Here is a 24,529-nt window from a genome sequence, read left to right as displayed (position 1 = left end):
CTTTAGCCTTTCCTCATAGGGAAGTCGTCCCATCCCCTTTATCATTTTTGTCGCCCTTCTCTGTACCTTTTCTCATTTCTGCATCACATGGTTTTACAGTCGAGGTGAAAGTCATGCACTCATAAGTTCAGAAGCAAACGCGGGTGCTAGGGGCCATTAGCGCCGCTGTTAGTGAACGCAGAATGCTCAGAGACTCTAGCGTGGGAAACAACAAACGTGCCAAAGATTAGCGCAAATAGCATGCTAATTTAGTGAAACAGATGTTAATGAGGTCATTTCCTATTCCCTCCCAAACCTCAGAGTACAGCGCACAAAACAAATCCACCCTTATCGCTGAAACAAATAACACCAGCTAGGGGCAGGTGTTAGGGTGTCTGAAGAGAGGATTTCTCATGATTCTTTCTTTAAAATCTGGCAGTTTTTTTTTTTTTTTAATTTGGAAGCAGAAGGAAGCCTATTCAAGCCCCTAAGCGCTGGTAGTGAGAGATGAACGTGTGCGAGTCAGAGCAAACCCAAAAGTGAAAGAACACATTGGTGCCCGTTTCCTGTGTTTAATATATAAGCCTTCCAAATAAAAAAAAAATTGAAATGCTTATAGGTGCAGAAAAGAGACGCCAATGTGTGCTTCATTTTCGGGTTCTGCCAGGCGCATGCGCACAAGAACTGAGCTTTCTGTGAAATTCTTCTGCGCATTCGCCAAGCATGCCCCCCTCCCTTGCTTTTGCGTTAACAGCTCGCATACGATTTGCTAGTTTTCTGCACTGTTCCGGTGATAAAGTTTCTGCGCTGTTGGCGTACCGCAGGAGTTTCGAGCATTGGCCCGTCAGACGTTCCATGCATGGCTCCATCAGCAGCCTTTCTGCAGGGGGTGAATTGTAGACCTCACAGTCACAACCTGGATGTCTGGATCCCTATCTCAACTTGTTATGCAAAATGGAACCTTCACACTAAGCAACTGAGCTGCAGTGACCTCATTCAGGCAACACTAAGGTTTCCCACTGAGGTCTAAGTAAACAAGTTAATTCCCAATTCAGAGGCAAGTTTCAGAGTGCAAACTCAGACGCCACTATTTTACCCTCTTCATGCAAATGGCTCTGAGTTGTGTCTAAGGAGAGAGTGTTAATCACACCTCTTGCCTGAGAACGTCATGGGACTCTTTTCGCACTGTGCCTTAGCAGTGGTTAAACCTTTGCTGACACTTTCTGAAATACTTGTTCTCAATCTATATAATATTGCAGAGTATTTTTAACCACTCTGGAGTTTATTTGTAAGACTTAGTAATCTTTCCATCTGTCAGAAAAAAAGGCAGCATAAGGCTAAAGAGAGGATATGATGGTGTGCAGAAATGGTTGTAGAATATATTTTGTGTGTATTCAATTCACAGAACCGCCAAGTGACCCACTTCAAGGAGAAAGACTATTGTTCAGATCTTGAACTTAGAGCCCCTTGCACCTCCCCATCCATACACATATCTGCACACTATTTTCACATACTTACCGTCCCCTCCCTCTAAACACATATACCTCTTCACACACCTAAGTTTTGCCATACTGGGACAGACAGACATGGTCCATCAAGCCCAGAATTCTGTTTCCAACAGTGGTCAATCCAGGTTACAAGTACCTGGCAAAATCCCAAAACAGTACAATACATTTTATGCTGCTTATGCTAGAAATAAGCAATGGATTTTCCCCAAGTCCATTTTAATAATGGCTTATGGACTTTTCTTTTAGGAAGCAATCCAAACCTTTTTAAAACCCTGCTAGGCTAACTGCCTTTACTACATTCTCTGGCAACAAATTCCAGAGTTTAATTACACATTGAGTGAAGAAATATTTTCTCTGATGTGTTTTTAATTTACTGCTTTGTAGCCTCATTGCGTGCCCCCTAGTCCTAATATTTTTGGAAAGTGTAAACAAGCGATTCACATCTGCCCGTTCCACTCCACTCATTATTTTATAGACCTCTATCATATTTCCACTCAACCATTTTTTCTCCAAGACGAAAACCCTAGCCGCTTTAGCCTTTCCTCATAGGGAAGTTGTCCCATCCCCTTTATCATTTTCAACGCCCTTCTCTGTACCTTTTCTAATTCCACTATATCTTTTTTGAGATGCGGTGACCAGAATTGAACACAATATTTGAGGTGCAGTCGCACCATGGAGTGATACAAAGGTATTATAACGTCCTCAAATTTTTTTCCATTCCTTTCCTAATAATACCTAACATTCTATTTGCTTTCTTAGCCGCCACACACTGAGCAGAGGTTTTCAATGTATCCCTAGATCCCTTTCCTGGTCGGTGACTTCTAATGTGGAACCTTGCATCACCTACCTATTGTGAGAATGGGAATAGAAAGAATAATCATGACCTGTAAGGTGAAAGACCCACCACACATCCGAAATCCCCAGGTCCCTGGCAAACTTAGACAAAGCTGAAGATATCTGGGTATGTGCCCTGGAAGGTGGACCTGATCTGTCCAAAGCAGGATGAAATGTAGCATTAAAGTCCCGTCCCGTCCCCCTCACTATTAATTTACCAGAAAGAAGTAAAAGCACCAGCAAGTTTTTTAATTAAACATCTCTTGGGCGTCATTAGGCGCACAGACCGAAGCTAAGGTAAAGCCCATATTGTCACTTGACAAGTTCAAAATTAGGAACCTACCGTCTTTGTCATGCTTAAGGTTGACTACTTGTATCTGGAGCGATGAGTGAAGTAAGATAGCTACTCCCCGTTTCTTAGAAGCATCGGCTGCTGAAGCACAGAAAACGTTAGGATATTGAGGGTGCGATAATAGTCTCTCATGGTCTCTCCTGAGATGGGTTTCCTGTAAAAACACCACATGAGGCCTGAATTGCAACAATTCCTTAAATAATTTGTGGAGAATTCAGCCCCTTAATATTATAAGACAAAAACTTTAGGTCGTTACTCATATTAGACATAGGATAAACTGTCCCTGAAAATGCACACTAATAAGTGAGAACCAGTGGCATTCCTAGGGGGGCTGACACCCGGGGCGGATCGCCGATGCCCCCCCCCCCGGGTGCAGCGCGACCCCCCCCCCAGTGAAACGCGACTATCCCCCCTCCCCTTACTCTGCTATCCCTGGTGGTCTAGAGGTACCTCTTCGTCTTCGGGGCAGGAAAGAGCCCCCCCTTTCCTGCCCGGAGCGCTGCTGCTAGCTGCCCTGCATCCTGTCCTGTGGTGAGTCCGGCTCTCGGCATTTCAAAATGGCCGTCGAGAGTTAAAGCAGCCTCGCGAGACTTCAACTCTCGGTGGCCATTTTGAAATGCCGAGAGCTGGACTCTCCACAGGACAGGATGCAGGGCAGCTAGTAGCTCCGGGCAGGAAAGAGGGGGCTCTTTCCTGCCCCGAAGAGGTACCTCTAGACCACCAGGGATAGCAGAGTAAGGGGAGGGGAGGGGAGGGGGGAGGAGAGAGATGACAGGGGGGAGGTGAGGGCGTGGAAGGGGCGGGACAGGGGACGTGGAAGGGGCAGCTCCCCCCAGCGAAACGACACCCCCCCCCCCCGGTGCATCTTTACCTGCTTGGGGGGGGGGGGTGGCGCGCGTCTGTCAGCAACGCTCATTCCCTGCTCCCTCTGCCCCATTACAGGAAATAACCCGTTCCGGGGCCAGAGGGAGCAGAGAACGAGCGTTGCCAACAGACACACGGCACCCCCCCAGCGGCGTGCACCCGGGGCGGACCACCCCCACCGCCCCCCCCCCCCTTAGTACGCCACTGGTGAGAACCCCAGCCAACAAGAACAAAGCCGACCACCCACCTGTATTGCTTCGGTATTGCAGCCTGCTCACTTGATCACCACAGACTGCTCAAACTAAAATACTACAGATTCTTTTAGATTCGTATTGGGTAAATGAAACTCTTTATTAGTACTTTAAATGGAGAGTGTATAAGCCATCATTTCTTTAGCGCTACAAGGCTTCTCTTTTACCAATGCGCCCAGGACTGGTTTCATAGCACACCTCTGGGTCAGTGTAAACAGGGAAAGATCCTGATAGACAGAGGCTTAAGCCGCATTATATTCCAGAGATGAAAGCTGGTGGGAACGCAACAGTAACCGTTCTTTAAAAGCATAAGATGCAAATCTCACTATGATGTCTCTAGGTCTATTTTCCAGAGGTTTCCCAAGAACTCTGTGATCTATTGATTTCCATTCCTCCTGCTTCCAACTCCTCGCCCAAGATTTTAACATGCAGCAAGCGCACTATGGCGGGGACATCCTCTGCGTCGCCATTTTCAGGCACCCCACGAAACCTCAGGTTGTGCCTGCGTCCACGATTTTCTAGGTCGTCGACCTTGTATTGAAGCTCCTCGTTCTGAGCGACCAGCTGGGAGATGCGGGAATCAATTGCAGAAACACGTTCAACCTGCTCATCAGCCCGCTCCTCCACCCAACCTCCAAGCTCCCGTAAATCCAAACATATAGCGTCCATACGCTCGAGAATTTCCTCCTTGGAAGCCTTTTATCTCAGCGTGACTCTCAACCAGACATTTTTGTTAATTCCTTCGGAAGATTCGCTTTTGAAGCAGTGAGCTGCAGCTCAACAAGAGAAGACGCAGAGTCAGAGAAGCGACCAGGGCCAGGGGACGCATGGCGTGCAGGGCCCTTTCCCGCTTGCCTCGTGGAATGGCACTCAGCCTCCTTTCGCTGCGACGAAGGAATTTTATTCATCTCCAAGTGTAACTTCCAGACACCAACTCAGGATAATGCAAGGCCATAATGAACGGTGCATGAGGATGGATTTTGTTAATTAAGGCAGGAGAATGTGAGAGCTAGATTTTCAGGCGTGCATCAGGCACCGTGATGTCACTTCCTCCCCCAGATGCACGGCAATTTTGATTTTGCCGGCACGCCCATTTTCAGCAAAAATTTTAAAAAGGCTTTTTTTTCTATAGGCGTGCTGAAAAATGGATCAGCGCGCGGCCAAAACCCGCGCCTCCACTACCGCAAGCCATTTTTCAGTGCACCTTAGGAAAAGGACCCTTGGATTGCTTGGACCTTGACTTCATTAAAAATCACGTCAATATTATCTTGCCGCAGTAATGTATTGTTTCTTTGTTTAATAAAAACTTCTTGCAAATAAAAACAAAAAATCACGTTAATAAAAATTAAAATAAAATCAAACAAACAAACATTTGGCCTCGTGACACTATAAAGTGCATGGCTGTGGTGCAGATGAATTTAATGGCGGCAAGATTCTGATAAGTTATCCTATGTCATCATTTACCTAATGACCAAGCTGGTTCCCAGATATTTTTCACACACAGTAAAATAGAAAACAGAGCCACAGCGTGACAGGTCCCTACCCTGCGAGACCTGTATGCGGTGCATTTCTCCTGTGCGCTTGATTAAACATAAACCAGTATACTGTTTATTAAAGTGTGAATATATGAACTCTGCACTTTCCCTCACCTCCGATTTTTCATTTAGAGGATAAAGCCTGCTGAATGCTTTCCAACAGGGCCTTCACATGTTAAGGTGTGATTAGCACATCCATGTCACATTTCTCCCTGATCCATATGTGAGCACATTCCTCCTTTCCAGCACACTCCAATCTGTTTAGCCCTCAGTAGCAGTTCCACTTCTGTTTGTATAAAGGAAAACACATGGACAAAAAGCCAGGGAAAGAATGTGCCCTCGGATGCTTCTCCTTTACTTCAGTATATTAACTATTATACAGATTGACTAATATTTTATAATTAAATGTAATTCGAACACATCTTTAGTTCTATTTATGTTAAAATAGTTCTTCAAGAATTTTCCTGGTCTTCCTTTTTCAAAATTGGCAAATGGTTGAAAAACAATCCTTATGCTTTTGCTCTGTTAGAGCACTGGGGCTGAGAACCAAGGGAATATAATCCCTCCTCCCCTCCCTAAAGACAGTAGAGTCCCAGACCAGGCTCCACCCTGGTTCAAATCCCACCTGCTGCTCCTCGTGACCTTGGGCAAGTCACTTAACACTCCATTGACTCAGGTAAAAACTTGGGGGCCCTGATGGACTTACTTAACGCAGAAAAAAAGCATTAAATCATTTAGCAATAATTTGCCTATCAGTGAGCAATATTTATCTTTTAAGTTATTTTTGAGGAGGGGTGTATCATGGGCATGGAAGAGTTATCCAGCTAACATGTTTGAATTAGCATGTGCTAATTGTATAATGGAGAATTAACATGGGAGCACTCACCCCGGGATTCTACATATCGCGCCGAGATTTCTGCGTGGACATCGATGTATATTCTATAGCAGTGCAGATAACTTAATTAGTTACCAAGCTAATCAGCGCTGCTAATTGGATGTTAACAAGCAATTATCGGCACTAATTGGAATCAGTATTTACCCGCACTACTTGCTAAGCGTATTCTACAACGTGGTGCGCGTAAATTCTAAGTTGCATAGTTGAAAAGTGGGTGTGGTTACGGCATGGAATGGGTGGGTCATGGGCGTTTCTAAAATCTATGCGTGCTGTTAGAGAATACACCCACTCCGCGCCTAATTTAGGTGTCGGGATTTACACCAGATTTTAGCTGGTGTAATTGACCCCGACTAAATTTAGTCACGTGGACCAGTACTCAGCGTATTCCATAAGGTACCCCTGAATTATAGAATATGCTTTGATTGCCACGTGGAAACCTCGGCGCGATATATAGAATCTAGCCCTTAGTGCCCCCTAAACAGGAGGCCGAAAGTGCACCTGTGTTAATATTTTTGCAGGTCTTGCGTACTAATGGAAACATTTGCACAGGACCTCCAAAAAAAAAAAGCCCTATATTTGGACCTTGAAAGAAATAGGCTTAGCGCATGGGTAAGTCCCGTGTTCCAGTGCACGAAGGCTATATCTTAATACTATCTGGACTCCTAAGTGATTTATCATAAGCCAACTAAAACATAAAAATCAAATCACAATTCTCCCTATCCCAAACAACACAGATCAGGTCCTAATTAACTGTATGCTTATCCTCACTGAATTCCCATAACCATCCTCCTACGCATTTTACACCATCCATCCTTGACCTCTGCTGCAAAACAGCCAAGTCTTATTCCTCTGGATTCTATAAGCGGCATCCGAATATCCATGCCCAAATCCAGCGCTGTGCCACAACCTTACTGATGAACAATCATTTTTTAAACAAAGAAACAAGCTAACAGCCTCGGAGGCTGCAGTGTGACTCCAGTAGCCATGAATATTCATAAAGGCCACTGTTGAACATCTGTCAGTCATTATCTTCTCCTCATGCCTTCAACACCTGGATGTTTGTCTTCGCTCTGCATGAGGGTGGCCAGTCACACTCTCAACCTCGGCACTTTTTTTTTTTTTAACCAAGCACAAGTATGGGATAACCTCAGATCACAGGAGAAGCAGAAGTGGCTGAGAAAATTTCAGATTATTTGCACAGTTTTGTATCAGTTACATAACTTGGCAACATTCACTTGAAATTATGCCTTTATGTATATAAAAAATTGATATACCACCAATTCCAACACAGTAGGATCTAAGCGGCGTACGTACCTTGCAGAAACCCAAATTGTGGCGACATTCCATGTAGAGTTTCAAAGAGTAGCAACATTCCAGAATGCTAGATTCCGGAATCCCGAGTAGCAACATTCCAGAACCCCAAAAAGTAGCAAAATTCCGGAATCCCAAGCAGCAACATTCCATGCTACCAATCCAAGGGCAAGCAGTGGCTTCCCCATGTCTGTCTCATTAGCAGACTGTGGACTTTTCCTCCAGGAACTTGTCCAAACCATTCTGTTTCTCTCAAAAATAAATACAGGTCCTCTTTTTATTTTAATGAGGTATCAGCTGAGAGCATACAGTCACTACTTAAAATGATGGTGCAACAATGCTACAACAGTCCATTGTTGGCTGTCTCAAGTTTTCCAAAGAAAATGATAAAAGAACATTTCAGTCGGCAGCAAATTTCATGATATCGCTGCTTGGTAAAGAAAAATGATGCTGTAAATTGTTTAATAGATTTTACGCCTCTTGGTTTCAAACAGGATATCTTAAATTTATTTCAAATCAGGTGTTTTGAAAGTGAACATGCAAAAGAAATTAAAGTATACATGTCAGATGGTGCTAAGCTTTGAGTATTTTTTTTTTAATTATATAAAAATGGAAGCTTGTACAAAATTCTAGCTTCTGCAGGTAACCAGGGAGATTGAAAGTTACCTGTTACCTTCCCACGGCTTAGTAAACAGGGGTCCTTGGTGTTTTCTCTTGGTTATATTCATGCTCTAATGTTGCCATGAAAAACAATTAACGGATGAGCACTTGCACCCATGTTCAACTGAAAAGGACATTCAGCGAAAGAGAAACCAGACAATCTGCTCCCCCGTAGACTCTTCAGTAAAATTTGAACCTTCTATATAGACTGTGGCAATAATATTTTATTGCCATAGGGTACAAATAACCTTAGATTGTGAGTCCATTAGGGATGAAAAAGTACCTGCAAAAACAGTATATGTAAACCACTTTGACTGTATCTACAGAAAAGCAGTGTGTCAAGTGTGGAATAAGCATAATGCTCTTATGGGTGCTGTATTTTAATTTACAGCAGAACTATTCAAACTTCAGTTTCGGGGATAAAGGAAGGAGGACGTGAAGTAGCACAGGAAGAGGAACGAAAGGAAGTAAAGTTAAACTCTGTCTAAATCACAGCCACTCGAGTATGCACCTCAGCTACCTACTTATACTAAAGGGGGATTTGGGATTTAGCTCAGAGAGAGTTACAGTAGCTGTTTTCCTGCCCCAGAGAATGTATGATAAATTTGTACCTGAGGCAATGGAGAGTTAAATGACTTGTCCATGATCACATGGAGGATTTAAATTGGGCTTCCCTGGTTTTCAGCCTACTGTGCTAACCCTTAGGCTACTCAGTGTGCTGCTGTGGCTAAGAAAGCAAATATGTTAGGTATTATTAGGAAAGGAATGGAAAACAAAAATGAGAATGTTATAATGCCTTTGTATCGCTCCATGGTGCGACCACACCTCGAATATTGTGTTCAATTCTGGTCGCCGCATCTCAAAAAAGATATAGTGGAATTAGGAAAAGTTGCAGAGAAGGGCGACGAAAATGATAAAGGGGATGGGACGACTTCCCTATCAGGAAAGGCTAAAGTGGCTAGGGCTCTTCAGTTTGGAGAAAAGGCGTCTGAGGGGAGATATGATAGAGGTCTATAAAATAATAAGCGTCTGTTCACGCTTTCCAAAAATACTAGGGGGCATGCGATGAAGCTACAATGTAGTAAAATTAAAACGAACCAGAGAAACTTTTTCTTCACTCAACGTGTAATTAAACTCTGGAATTTGTTGCCAGAGAATGTGGTAAAGGCGGTTAGCTTAGCGGAGTTTTAAAAAGGTTTGGACGGCTTCCTAAAGGAAAAGTCCGTAGACCATTATTAAATGAAGTTGGGAAAAATCCACTATTTCTAGGATAAGCAGTATAAAATGTTTTGTACATTTTTGGGATCTTGCCGGGTATTTGTGACCTGGATTGGCCACTGCTGGAAACAGGATGCTGGGCTCGATGAACCCTTGGTCTTTCCCAGTATGCTACTCCAGTTTAAACCCCCTAGTGGCTCTGTGGAAGTGCTATGCGATGCCACATGGATCTCCAGATTTCCATTTTCTAGGCGGTAAAGGCTCACGCATTATTCCTGTGCTAACCAGTTAGTGCGGGGCATAAGTACGTAAGTATTGCCATACTGGGAAAGACCAAAGGTCTATCAAGCCCAGCATCCTGTTTGCAACAGTGGCCAATCCAGGTCACAAATACCCGGCAAGATCCCAAAAAAGTACAAAACATTTTATACTGCTTATCCCAGAAATAGTGGCTTTTCCCCAAGTCCATTTAATAACTGTCTATGGACTTTTCCTTTAGGAAGCCACCCAAATCTTTTTTAAACTCCGCTAAGCTAACCGCCTTTACCACATTCTCTGGCAACGAATTCCAGAGTTTAATTACACGCTGAGTGAAGAAAAATGTTCTCTGATTCGTTCTAAACTTACTACATTGTAGCTTCATCACATGCCCCCTAGTATTTTTGGAAAGCGTAAACAGCAATGTAGCTGTGGTGAGTGGTTAGTGCAGAAATGTCCACTCTGCCCCCAGACATGCCCCTGCTGATTTATAGTTACCGCAAGACACCTGAGCGCACCCCGCAGTCTGGCATTTTATGCTGTGTTAAGCACACATTAGTTTCTAATACCATCTTCTTAAAAGGGCCCCTTTTGCTACTTTGTTCTTTCCCAGCTGTGATCTTTTTTTTTTGTTACATTTGTACCCTGCGCTTTCCCACTCATGGAAGGCTCAATGCGGCAGGCAATGGAGGGTTAAGTGACTTGCCCAGAGTCACAAGGAGCTGCCTGTGCCTGAAGTGGGAATCGAACTCAGTTCCTCAGTTCCCCAAGACCAAAGTCCACCACCCTAACCACTAGACCACTCCTCCACTCTTATTTGAGATTCTACATGGAATGTTGCTATTCCAACATTCCATGTAGAAGTCGGCCCTTGCAGATCACCAATGTGGCCGCAAAGGCTTCTGCTTCTCTGAGTCTGACGTCCTGCACGTACGTGCAGGACGTCAGACTCACAGAAACAGAAGCCTGCACAGCCTTCTACCTGGAATGTTGCTAGTGGAATAGCAACATTCCATGTAGAATCTCCAATAGTATCTATTTTATTTTTGTTACATTTGTACCCTGCGCTTTCCCACTCATGGCAGGCTCAATGCGGCTTACATGGGGCAATGGAGGGTTAAGTGACTTGCCCAGAGTCACAAGGAGCTGCCTGTGCCATGAATCAAACTCATTTCCTCAGTTCCCCAGGACCAAAGTCCACCACCCTAACCACTAGGCCACTCCTCCACTGTTGCTACTATTTGAGATTCTACATGGAATGTTGCTATTCCAACATTCCATGTAGAAGTCGGCCCTTGCAGATCACCAATGTGGCCGCAAAGGCTTCTGCTTCTGTGAGTCTGACGTCCTGCACGTACAACAGAAGCCTGCGCAGCCTTCTACATGGAATGTTGCTAGTGGTTTATTTATTTATTTGTATCCCACATTTTCCCACCTATTTGCAGGCTCAATGTGGCTTACATAGTTTCAGTGGCGTTCCTGGGGGGGGGGGGGGCGGTCCGCCCCGGGTGCACGCCGCCGGGGGGGGGGGGGTGCCGCGCGCGCCTGCCCTCCATTGTTCCATGCTTCTTCTCTGCCCCGGAACAAGTTACTTCCTGTTCCGGGGCAGAGAAGAAGCATGGAACAACGGAGGACAGGTGCGCGCGCGGCACCCCCCCCCCCCCCGGCGGTGTGCACCCGGCGGGGGGGGTTCCTTCGCAGGGGTGTCCTTTCGCCGGGGTCCACACTGCATCGGGGGGGGGGGGGCGCTGCACCCGGGGGGGCGGGGCGACGGGTGCCAGCCCCCCTAAGAACGCCACTGCATAGTTTTGTTAATTATTGGATTATTGAGGTTATTGGTTATCGGTTCTCATTGTAGGCTTTGTTGAAGAGCTATGTCTTCAGAGCTTTGCGAAAGATAGTTATATCGTTGATTGTTTTCAGGTCTGTAGGTAGTGCGTTCCATAACTGCGTGGTCATGTAAGAGAAGGTAGCGGCATGAATCAGCTTGTATTTTAGTCCTTTACAGCTGGAAAAGTGCAGGTTGAGAAATTTGCGGGATGATCTTGTGGCGTTTCTGGGAGGTAGGTCCACGAGGTTTAGCATGTATATCGGGGCGTCTGCGTGAATGATTTTGTATACAATCGTGCAGATCTTGAGCGCAATTCATTCCTTAAGTGGGACCAAGTGGAGTTTCTCTCTTAAGGGTTTTGCACTTTCATATTTAGTTTTTCCAAATATGAGTCTGGCGGCCGTTTCTACAGCGGTGACTAAATCCCTTCACTGTTGCTTATAATCTTGGGTAAATCACTTTAACCAGCTGCTGCTTCAACTACAAACCTGCATTGGCCAGAGAAATATTTATTTATTTATTACATTTGTATCCCACATTTTTCCCACCTATTTGCAGGTTCAATGTGGCTTACATAGTACCGGACATATCTGCTATATAGACCCCATATAATGCTGGGTGTGTGTGTGTGGTAGGGCAAATATATTTATTACATTTGTACTCTGTGCTTTCCCACACATGGCAGGCTCAATGCGGCTTACATCATAACAATATAAAGAATAACAAAGTCGTAAGGAATTAAGCGTTAGGAGGTAGGCGTAAGGAAGATGGAAGAAATAGATAAGGGATAGTAATAGGATAATAGGAGACTTGGTCAGTGTATAAACAGTCGTCGGTAAGAATCATGTGGGCAGGCTTTAGTTAATTGAATCGTTAGGGTAGGCTTTCTTGAAGAGATGGGTCTTCAATGCTTTTCTGAAGGGCAAAAGGCCGTTGATTGTCGGATGGATCTTGGTAGCGCATTCCAAAACTGGCTACCCAAAAAGGAAAAATTGGATGCTAAGAAGGGTTTGTACTGGTCACATTATCAATGAATCTGCATTAGATGGGGTCTAATAGCGATTCCTCCATCTTCACTTCCCCAACTGTAAAGGTCTAAACTACAAACTAACGCATGCGTCAACCTTCTCCTACTTGAGCACACAATTCTGGAACGCGCTGCCGCGCAATTTAAAAACGATCTATGAATGAACCAACTTCCGCAGACTACTGAAGACCCATCTCTTTAACAAGGCATACCACAAAGATCAACAAATGTGAACTACTACTACTACTTAACATTTCTAGAGCGCTACTAGGGTTACGCAACGCTGTACAGTTTAACAAAGAAGGCCAGTCCCTGCTCAAAGGAGCTTACAATCTAATGGGCGAAATGTCAAGTTGGGGCAGTCTAAATTTCCTGAATAGAGGTATAGTGGTTAGGTGCCGAAGGCGACATTGAAGAGGTGGGCTTTGAGTAAGGATTTGAAGATGGGCAGGGAGGGGGCCTGGCGTATGGGCTCAGGGAGTTTGTTCCACGTGTGGGGTGAGGTGAGGCAGAAAGGGCGGAGCCTGGAGTTGGCGGTGGTGGAGAAGGGTACTGAAAGGAGGGATTTGTCTTGAGAGCGGAGGTTGCGGGTAGGAACGTAAGGGGAGATGAGGGTACAGAGGGTAAGGAGGGGCTGCAGATCGAGTGCATTTGTAGGTTAGTAGGGGAAGCTCCTACAGAACTCCTACACATATATCCAGAATTGCCTTACGATATTTGCTTGTTATACCACTATCATGCTTTATCATCATTATGTTACCCAAGATCCTTATGTAATACTAAAAGTCTATTTTCTTATATATTTCCACTATTCATGATGTAATTGTAAGCCACATTGAGCCTGCAAAAAGGTGGGAAAATGTGGGATACAAATGCAATAAATAAATAAGCATAACAAGGGGGTCCAACCCTTAATTATGGGTTTTCAGGCTACTGAAAAGAAGTGGAGGATGTGGAGAAGTGGCCTAGTGGTTAGGGTGGTGGACTTTGGTCCTGAGGAACTGAGTTCTATTCCCGGCACAGGCAGCTCCTTGTGACTCTGGGCAAGTCACTTAACCCTCCATTGCCCCATGTAAGCCGCATTGAGCCTGCCATGAGTGGGAAAGTGCGGGGTACAAATGTAACAAAAATAAAATAGATACTATTGGAGATTCTACATGGAATGTTGCTACTATTGGAGATTCTACATGGAATGTTGCTATTCCACTAGCAACATTCCATGTAGAAGGCTGCGCAGGCTTCTGTTTCTGTGAGTCTGACGTCGTGCAGGACGTCAGACTCACAGAAGCAGAAGCCTGCGCGGCCACATTGGTGATCTGCAAGGGCCGACTTCTACATGGAATGTTGCTAGTGGAATAGCAACATTCCATGTAGAATCTCAAATAGTAGCAACAATGGAGGAGTGGCCTAGTGGTTAGGGTGGTGGACTTTGGTCCTGAGGAACTGAGTTCTATTCCCGGCACAGGCAGCTCCTTGTGACTCTGGGCAAGTCACTTAACCCTCCATTGCCCCATGTAAGCCGCATTGAGCCTGCCATGAGTGGGAAAGTGCGGGGTACAAATGTAACAAAAATAAAATAGATACTATTGGAGATTCTACATGGAATGTTGCTACTATTGGAGATTCTACATGGAATGTTGCTATTCCACTAGCAACATTCCATGTAGAAGGCTGCGCAGGCTTCTGTTTCTGTGAGTCTGACGTCGTGCAGGACGTCAGACTCACAGAAGCAGAAGCCTGCGCGGCCACATTGGTGATCTGCAAGGGCCGACTTCTACATGGAATGTTGCTAGTGGAATAGCAACATTCCATGTAGAATCTCAAATAGTAGCAACAATGGAGGAGTGGCCTAGTGGTTAGGGTGGTGGACTTTGGTCCTGAGGAACTGAGTTCTATTCCCGGCACAGGCAGCTCCTTGTGACTCTGGGCAAGTCACAACTCTCCATTGCCTGCCGCATAGAGCCTGCCATGAGTGGGAAAGTGTGGGGTACAAATGTAATAAAAAAAAAAAAGTGAGCTAAACCTAGAATCCCACCCACATGTATTAAACTTCAGATCAAGCCCTACGTTTAGTGGAGACTGACCTTTTGATTTTGCTAAACTAAGCTAGTCAATCTGTATCCGGTTTTTTTTAACCTTTTGGGCAATCATACTGAGAAACACATTATTATATACAACTATTGGGCACGTGGAAATGAATGGACGGCTGGAGAAATCCACCCAAGTTAGAAACTTTTAAAACCAGCTGTCTCCCCCCCCCCCCCCCCCCCCCAGTCTCTGGCCACTAGCTGTGATCAGCACTCGCCCGTCACCTCTCCGCCTGGACCATTTGGGCTCGAGGCGCCCGTGCACACTCGGCCCTTTGTTTACTCGCCTCACCTCTCTGTTTACGCGCCAGCCAAACGGCGAGCCGGCCGGGGGATATAAGAGCCACCGAGTGCAGTCGGGATAGCAGAAGGCTCGAAGCACTTGGGCTGCAGCATCGCTCGCTGGGATCTTGCTGGATTTTGACTCACATGGCGCCCCACCATCGCTCAACCGGGTTCTTGTGCCCTCACTGCTGCCGCTGCCGCCGGGCGCCCTCCATCGGCGAAGCGGAGAACTGCCCTCACCGTGCTCCTGCGGCCCCTAGGGAGAGGTATGTACCCTAGCGCAGGCCTAGTGCAGAAAAGGAGGCGAGAAGGATGCAAGCTAGCACCCTAAGGGAGGGGGGGGGGGGGGTAAAAGAAATCCCAGAATGGAGCTGAGGCGATTGACCGGACAAGACACCGGCTGGATCTGACCCGGAGCCTGCTTGAAGGAGCCAACTTTTCAAATTAAATGCGGGTGCTATGGTATATTAATAAGAGGATTCAGTGGGATCCGTCTTTTACCTTGTTTCTCTCTGCCCTCTTCTGGAGGCACATCTGGCCAATCGGATTTCAGGATTACCACAAAGAAACATGCATGAGAGAAATCTGGCTCCTGAAAATCTAACTGCTAGGTGTGCCTCCAGAAGAAGGTTGAGAAGCACTGCAAAAACAAATGACCCCCTCCTTGTATAGGGGAGTTAAATTCCAGCCCCCTTGGGCTGCCAACAGGTCAGGTTTTCAGGATGTCCCTAATAAATAGGCATGAAAGAGCTTTGAATGCCTACTACGCCCATTGTATGCAAAATTTTCTCATGCCTATTCATTAGGGGAAGCCTGAAAACCTGATCTGTTCCCTTGAGGACTGGGAATAAAGACCAACCAGGCAGTGAAGGAGTTTGTTCAGCAAACATTTGAAGCCCAGACTTCTGCCGGCCCCCTTCTGTGAGGCCCTGGGGAAGTGGGCAAATCCCCCTACTCTTCTCTGGATACTCTGGAAGCAGTTTTGCTTCTTGGAGTTAAATGATACTCTTTAACTGTGAAATTTGCTGGGGGGGGGGGGGGGGGGGGAACACAGCCAGAGAGTTAGCTCTGCTTTTTTTTTCTGTTTTGTTTTGTTTTTTTACTTAACTCTCTTCTGTTTGGGGTCTGATTATAGGTCCAGAGGGTTGTGGCGACCGTGGTTAATCACCAGAAAGGAAAGGGAAAGATCTGAGCTCTGCTGTCAAAATTTGGTAAGTATGGCTTCTCCTGCGTTGGGACTGACTGACTGACAAGATGCATAGGACAGATTCAGCCAGGTCTTTGATGACGTTTGAAAGGTCAGGTCTTTATGTACCTTAAAGTTGTTGAATACAGTCTGTCTTTTATTTCTTTCTAGGCGTATGGTCTTTACCAGATTTGTGCTGCAGGAGGAAAGCTTCCACATTATCAACACCCAGTGAGGTATGTAATGCTTGCTTTTCTCTATAGAGTTTATAGGTTAGCGTTCGTGCAGCTTGGGGAAAGAGGGGTTAGAACAAAAGTTATAGCAAGTAAACTCTCAGCCCTACACCCCCCCCCCCCCACACACACACATACAATTTTTTATAGCGCAAACATCATTTTGTTAAGTTTCAGTGCAAAAATTAAGTCATTGGGCTTTTCGGAGTGATTTTTGCATTGTATAGCATCAGCGGCTGATTCAAACACGGGCAAAGCAATTTTAAAAGGCAACGTGATTTACACAACAAAGGACTCTGTAATCTTCAGATTCAAGTTTCCTTTTTATCAACTTTGGCATGACAGGCTTGTTGACCCCTGAGGCAGGCTCACACGCTGAAATACGGCCCGTGTTGGGTCCTTCTATGTGATTGTTACAATAAAGATGCTTGAATATTGGATATCCTCTTGGTATTTGCCTCTCCCTTTTGATTGATACCCAAGTCCCTCCCATGGCCACACCCCCTTTTGTTGCGCTCTATGGGATTTGGGTGCCTGGCATTATGGAATAGTGGGCAGCCAGATACATGCACCAATCCCACTTGGTGACAATTAATGACAATATTTGGTTAGTGTTCAATTATTGCTTGTTAGTCAATTAAGTTGTGTGCACACCTCAGGAACTAATCTGGGGGACAATGTACATAAGTAGCATAATAAAAAAAGTTAACACATCAAATACTTACCTTAAGGTCTCTTTTACTAAAGCTTAGCATGCGTTAATGGTCTTTAGGGAGTGCTAAATGCTGCGTGTCCTACTTTATACATATGGTCCATATGGGCACTCCCCCCCCCCCCCCCGATTCTATAAGGTTGCCAAAAATTAGACACGTTTCCAATTTGTGCATGCGATTTAATAGAATGAGCCAATTAGTGCCAATAATTGGCGTTATAACAAGCAATTGTCACTAATTAGGTTTAATTGGGAGCAACGTGCATAAAGTTAGGCACAGAATAAGTACATAAATACTGCTATACTGGGACAGACCAAATGTCCATCAAGCCCAGCACCCTGTTTTCAACAGTGGCCAATCCAGGTCACAAGTACCTGGCAAGATCCTAAAACAGTACAATACATTTTATGCTGCTTATCCAAGCAGTGGATTTTTCCCTAAGTCCATTTTTATAATTCCCTAAGTCCATTTTCTTTTAGGAAGCCATCCAAACCTTTTTTTAAACCCCACCAAGGTAACTGCTTTTACATTCTATATATCGCACCTAAATATAAGTGTATTCCATAACAATGCGCGTAACTTAATTGGCTTAACAAGCTAATCAGCATTGATAACAGCACTTAACCAAAAATGAGCACTAATTGGCAATAATTAGAATTTACGCACATAACTCGCTAAGCATATACTGTAACTCACTGCACCTAAATTCTAATGCACACATCCAAAAAGGAACATGGTTATGTGCACTTTGTGGCTTTCCCAAATTTGCGTGCATTGTTCTAGAATGTGGCCCAGTCTGTGTAAATCTGCACACAGGGATTTAGACCATGTTTTTGTTGGTGTACATGGATGCGTGTAGTTTTAGGCGCTGGGTTATCAACTAAGCATAATCTATATACCGCACCTAAATCTTATAGAATGCATTTAAGTGAAAATGATTTCCGCGCGGATTTTTCAGGTACCCTTAAGTGCGAATTCTATAAAGGCAGTTTGCCAAAGGCTGAAATAAATGCTCGTGCCCAGCTACTGTCAGACATGCAAATTCCAAGTATTCTGTAACCACCCACCTACATCCTGGGAATGCTCATGACTCTCCCATGCCCCTCACCTGGCCACACCCCTTTGGAGTTGTGCACGAGATAGAATATGGATATAGGGCAGATCCAGATGTAACTACTAATGACTGCCAATTAGTGCTTGCTAATGCCAATAATTTGATCACCTAATTAGCCAATTAATCTACCATTTTCTTTCTTAAAAACATAAGTACAGCAGTACTTGTCAGCCTTTACTCTTTCTGTGGCTGTGACCCTATGATAACAGCCAAATAAAATTGTGTGACCCCACTGGAGGTGCAGCATAATGATGTACCTATGGAGAGCCAACCCAGGTTATGACCCCAAATATGGGTTTTGTGACCCCTTTGAGGTTCTGACCCACTGTTTGGAAAGCTCTGCCATACTGGGTCAGACCAAAGGTCCATCCAGCCCAGACTAGTTCTGTTTTCTAATCCCCTAAAATAACACGATTCCACATTACCTATCCTGAAATGTAAGCAGCATCTTTCCCCAGTCTGCCTTAACAGTTTATAGACTTTTCTTCCAGGAATTTGTCCAAACCTTTTTTAAACATGGCTACACGAACTGACAGATTCTCTATATCGTGCTGAGATTTCCATGCAGAAATCGAAGCGTATTCCATAATAATGCGTATAACCTAATTGATTAACAAGCCAGTCAATGTTGATGATTACCAATTAACAAGCAATTATTGACACTAATTGGCATTGGTTAGAATTTACATACAGAACTGTCTAGGCATATTCTATAATGTGCTGTATGTAAATTCTAAGTCGTATAGTTGAAAAGGGGGCATGGCCATGGGCGCGGAATAGGCGGGTCACGGGCATTTCTAAAATCTATGTGCGTTGTTATAGAATACGCCCAGTACGCACGTAATGTAGGTGTCTGCATTTACACCAGGTTTTGCTTGGCGTAACTGCCCACGACTAGACATAGTTGCATGGATGGGTACTTGGTGTATCCTATAAACCATGTAAAAATTTAGTTTTCTTCTGTAAAGTACACCTAAATTAAGGCATACTTTATAGAATGTGCTTAGGCTAATTTCATTTTGGTGCCAAATTTGTAGGCGGGATATATAGAATCTAGTCTTACTATTTCCTCTGGCAATGAATTCTAGAGCTTAACTACTCACGGAGTGAAAACATTTTTGTTTCCTATAGTATTTGTTTTAAATATATGGTGTGTCCCCTAGTCTTTGTACCTTTTGAAAGAGCAACCAACTGACTCATAGCTGAATGTGCAATACAACTGACTTCCCTACTACTAGGAGTTTGAATGAAGAAATTCAATGCCATGTTACACTTTGTGCAATAACTGGACAAAGTACATGGGGGGGAGGGCAGTGGTGTGCTGGAGCCGGCTCGCACTGGCTTGCAAGAGCCGGTTGTTAAATTTTTTTACCATCTTGCGAGCCGGTTGTTCTTCAGGGCAAGCCGGCTGTCCTCCCTCCCTCGAGCTACAGGGTCCCAGGCTCCGCGTCCAGTGTACATACCCAAAGAAGGCAACCACCCTGGTTGTCCAGTGGATTCTTCGGGGCAGGCAGGAAAGGTCCCCAGTCTTGCCTGCCTGCTGCCGGCACTGACCCTCCCCTGCTGCCGGATCACTCTTTAAAAATGGCCACCGAGACTTCCAGCGACGGCCTCGCGAGACTTCTGCTGAAGTCTTGGAGGCTGCCCTTGTAAGTCTCGGCGGCCATTTTGAAGAGCAATGCAGTAGCGCCGCCGGAGAGTCAGCACCGGCAGCAGGCAGGAAAGATTGGGGATCTTTCCTGCCTGCCCCGAAGAATCCACTGGACAACCAGGTTGCCTTCTTCAGGTATGTACTGGACTCAGAGACTGGGACCCTGTAGCTCGGACGGGGGAGGAGGAGAAGAGCAGAGCCGGCTTGCCCTGCACCACAGATTCTCAGTCTTCCTGGAGAGAGTAATTTATTGCCCCCTCCCAGGCTCTCTCCCCAGCTATAGCCAGCTCTGCAATTTGGGGGAGGGGATGCATAGGTGGACCGGGGAGAAAGCCTGTTAAAAATTTACCAGCACACCACTGGGGGAAGGGGGATAACTGGATAGTTGCAAATGTAGGGTCATGGCACCAGGATTTCACTCCTGTTTCTGATGGAGCTGGAGTCCAAAAGAAGTTGAAGCAAACTGCAAAGTCAACCCCTTCCCCTCCCATCTCACCAAAATATATAAATCATTTTGTATATAAATCATTGACATTTATCAGAGACCTAGCATGAAGTCCAAACGAGAGGTGTAGATTATCCCATATGGAGTCTGTTAGGTGCATCAGGTCTCACATTACCTATGTCTGTAAGAATATGACCTTGTGCCATAGTTATGTATGTATGTAAACAAAAAATTAAGTGTTCTATGTTTGTTTTCAGGTTATTCTGGCCTAAATCAAAGTGCTACGACTATTTGTATCAGGAAGCAGAAGTCCTTCTGAAAAATTTTCCCGTTCAAGCCACCATTGCCTTCTACGAAGACTCAGATTCTGACAGCGACGACAGTGACGTTGAGCATGATTCTGGCATTGAATCAGACTGACTTTGACAATGTTACAATGCAATTGCTAACAGGCCTTAAAATACCAGACATGCCTAGGAAGCCCCCTCAGTGCAGCTGGGAGAAAGAGCTGAAGCTATTTGATGGTAAGAAAGTTTTGGCTGTCTCGATATTTATAAGCACGGAAGTTCAGTCAAGTCAAAGAAGCAGTGTCTCCTGAGCAAATGCATTTGAATATTCGCCACGGGCTGTGCTCCTTTCCTGAGACTCTTCGAAATGGAAACATCTTTTTGCTGACTGGTCAGTTCTCTTGAAGGCTTTGGAAAGGGGATCACCACTTACGAGAGACGATACTTCCTCAAACATATGAGCTGGTGATATTTGGAAATGGCATAGGCTTAGAAATATTTAAGACTGAATTTTTAATTTAACGTGCTCACAGATGGGCACAACGATGAAAAATCTTAGCAACCACCATAAGAAATCGTCAGTCAGTTAAAATAGCATTTGGTGGTATATTGAAACTTCATAAACTGTAAACCAGTTAGCAAAACAATTGACAATCGAGCAAATGTTGGCCAATTGAGCTTTTCTCTTGGTAGAGAATCATATTCATGAGGGAAAGAATTTGAAAAAACACCTTCAGATGTTCCACTCATCTCAGCCAATGAAGGGATAAGTAAAGAGGTGTCCTGTGCCGGAAGGTCCTGTACTGATGCCACCCCAGAAAGTGCATCAGATGTGTATTTACAGAATAACCCATATGTTTATAAAAAAATTTTGTATACCACCTTTCTGTGGCACCACCAAAGCTGCACATAGCTGGAATATTGTCATTTACTTAGACCTGTAATTGATTTGAATACCAGCATTTTCTGTGTGTGATAAATCTGGGTGGCACCTTATGAAATTACCCACTAAAGGCGAATAATGCCGTTACATGGATAAATTTAGGCCCTGCCTGTGGGACACCCTTGGCCCTTCCTAAAGATAAACAGAGAAAGAGAAAAGGATTGTGATTTGATATACTGCCTTTCTGCGGTTACAGTCAAAGCAGTTTACTTGTTATATACAGGTACTTATTTTGTACTTAGGGCAATGGAGGATTAAGTGATCTGCTCAGAGTCGCAAGGAGCTGCAATGGGAATTGAACCTGGATGCTCTAGTTCTCAGGCCACTACACTAACCATTAGGCTACTCCTCCATGTGGCCTTGTAGCAACTTACACGGCCAAAATGTTTGGTTTGTGGCCTGATATTTAAAAAGACACTGGTGGTCACTACAAATGCTTTTCAATATTGACCCCATTGTCTTTAAGGGTTTGAAGGAAATCTAGTTTTCTAGTAATCAGGTTATGAAAATGAATCTGATTCTCAAACTAAAGGCATGTATGTATGATTAATATTCAATGTGGACCTGCTGCAGGGAAGGGCCTGCTTGTCCAGTCCGCCATGTGGTGGCTGTTCACCCTTGTATGTAAACCAAGGCAGTTTGTGACTCTTTTTTTTTTTTTTTCTCCCCTTTGTCGGCAGTTTTCCTTGCTTGTTTTTTGGTTTCTAGCTCGGCTCGAACTAAAGTTGGGATCTGGCATTCCTGTTTTTAGACCCCTTCCCAACATATCTAATCTTGTCACTGCAGTCATTGTCCTCAGCCAGAGGTCCATACATCAAGGCTGCTGAAATTCTGAATCCAGCCACTAGGTGTCAGCATTGCACAATGACTGCCTATGCTTTCCCCTATTCACCCAATCCCGCCCCAGGGCTATGAACATTACCTGCACAGCATCCCAAGCGCCACCCAGCCCTTATAGCAGAAGACCTGACTCAGGGATTAAACTGGGGATCTATGTGGCATGGCATGGGCCTGCCACTGAGCCACCTGGGGGTTTAAACTGGACTGGAGGAGTAGCCTAATGGTTAGCACAGTAGGCTGAAAACCAGGGAAGCCCAATTTAAATCCTCCATGTGATCACGGACAAGTCATTTAACTCTCCATTGCCTCAGGTACAAATTTATCATACATTCTCTGGGGCAGGAAAACAGCTACTGTAACTCTCTGTGAGCTAAATCCCAAATCCCCTTTAGTATAAGTAGGTAGCTGAGGTTCATACCCAAGCGGCTGTGATTTAGACAGAGTTTAACTTCCTTTTGTTCCTCTTCCTGTGCTACTTCACGTCCTCCTTCCTTTATCCCCAAAACTGAAGTTTGAATAGTTGTGCTGTAAATTAAAATACAGCACCCATAAGAACATTATGCTTATTCCACACTTGACATACTGCCTTTGTGTAGATACAAAGTGGTTTACATATCCTGTTTTTGCAGGTACGTTTCCATCCCTAATGGGCTCACAATCTAAGGTTATTTGTACCTGGGCAATAAATATTATTGCCACAGTCTATATAGAAGGTTCAAATTTTACTGAAGAGTCTATGGGGGAGCAAATTGTCTGGTTCCTCTTTTGCTGAATGTCCTTTTCAGTTGAATTGTATAGAAACTGTGCACCTCTCCCTTCATCTGCTCTTTATGTAAACTCAGGGTTTCAAGCAATTTAATTGTGTGTATGGTTTGCCTCTCTTAGCTGGCAAATATTCATTTCATAGACTGCCTATATTGTAACAGGCTTCCAAAGCATAATCAATAGAAATAAAATAAAACATAGAAAAGAACATATGATACCTTTTTTTTTTATTGGACTAAATGCATTTTTTTATTAGCTTTCGAAGGTAGCCCTTCTTCGTCAGATCAGAAATCCAAGGGCTACCTTTGAAAGCTAATCAAAAAATGTATTGTTAGTCCAATTAAAAAAAAAAGGTATCATATGTTCTTTTCTATGTTTTATTTTATTCTGTTTCTATTGATTTACTTTTAAAAGTGGACTAACACGGCTACCACATCTCTGTACTCAAGGCATCATCACGATCTTAAGACATATAAAACAAGTATTTGACTGACTCTGAACCTTGCATGCTACTGATTTATACAATGTAATAAGAGACATGCGATTGGTCGATTTGCTATCTTAATGTAAAAATGTATCATAGTGTTTGTAAGACAAAATAATTTATTTATAAGTTATTAAAGATTATTTGTTCTAACTTGCATATTGCCAGTGTATGTTTGCAGTTGCAGTTGTCCTAAAACAAATAGTATAGCTATTAACTAATAACTTAAATAGGTTTCACCCAGAACTAAAGGAGCAAATTCCTCACCCCCACAAAATCTCATGTCCTGAAAATGTCATGTGACTAGAACACAACAGTTCATAAGCCTCTGTTCCCTTCAGAATTGGAAAGCAGTGGTGTAGCCAGACCTAGTATTTTGAGTAGGCCCAGATTTAGCTTGGATGGGCCCTTCCACACCCCCCCTCCCCCCCCGTGGATTTATAAAATATATTTTTTAATCTACCCATCAGTTCCCCCCCCCCCCCCCCCCCAACATCCAGTATCTCTCCCTCTCTCCCCAATTCCCCCTTTAGCGGACCGGTAACTCTCCATGGTGCACCTCAGGCGGTGGCAGCAGCAGCAACATTTTCACTTCCTGTGCCAGTCCAGTAGGCTTTCCTCTGCTGTGTCCCACCCTCGCTGACTTCACTTCCTGTTTTCTTACTGGTGGAATGCAGCAGAAGGAAGCTTGTTGGCCAGCACAGGCAGCAAAAATGAATTGCTGCCACCGCCTCTGAGATACACAAAGGAGGGGGTTCAGAGATGGAGGCAGATATCGGGCCACTGGCAGAGGAGAGGAAGAGAGAGGAGTGCGGTGCTGCCACTGGGTGGGCCTGAGCCAAAAATGTGTGGGCTTATGCCCACCCAAGGCCACCTGTACATACGCCACTGTTGGAAAAGAACCTAAGGTGAGGAACTCATTGAGCAAATCTTGTTGTTTAAGGCAAGTGGATGTTTCTCAGCAATGCTCCCA

At 44.6% G+C, this 24,529-nt stretch overlaps 1 protein-coding gene across 1 annotated transcript; it reads left to right on the top strand.

The window, feature by feature from the left end:
- The first annotated feature begins 15,039 nt into the window (after window positions 1-15,039).
- Window positions 15,040-20,657, top strand: LOC115464821 (protein ripply2-like). The gene is made up of 4 exons (XM_030195180.1): window positions 15,040-15,161; window positions 16,031-16,106; window positions 16,253-16,317; window positions 20,495-20,657. Exons 1-4 carry the CDS (start codon window positions 15,040-15,042, stop codon window positions 20,655-20,657), a joined length of 426 nt encoding a protein of 141 aa, XP_030051040.1.
- The last annotated feature ends 3,872 nt before the right edge of the window (window positions 20,658-24,529 follow it).

Source organism: Microcaecilia unicolor, chromosome 3 (assembly GCF_901765095.1).
Source record: "Microcaecilia unicolor chromosome 3, aMicUni1.1, whole genome shotgun sequence".
Classification (NCBI taxonomy): Eukaryota; Metazoa; Chordata; class Amphibia; order Gymnophiona; family Siphonopidae; genus Microcaecilia; species Microcaecilia unicolor.
This window is presented reverse-complemented; position numbering and strand designations above follow the sequence as displayed.

What these genes read in the sequence shown, in the direction of transcription:
- LOC115464821 (XM_030195180.1), top strand. Translation starts at nt 15,040, where the DNA reads ATGGCGCCCCACCATCGCTCAACCGGGTTCTTGTGCCCTCACTGCTGC. An exon ending in CCTGCGGCCCCTAGGGAGAG is followed by an intron (nt 15,162 to 16,030) that starts GTATGTACCCTA and finishes GTCTGATTATAG; the next exon opens with GTCCAGAGGGTTGTGGCGAC. An exon ending in AGCTCTGCTGTCAAAATTTG is followed by an intron (nt 16,107 to 16,252) that starts GTAAGTATGGCT and finishes ATTTCTTTCTAG; the next exon opens with GCGTATGGTCTTTACCAGAT.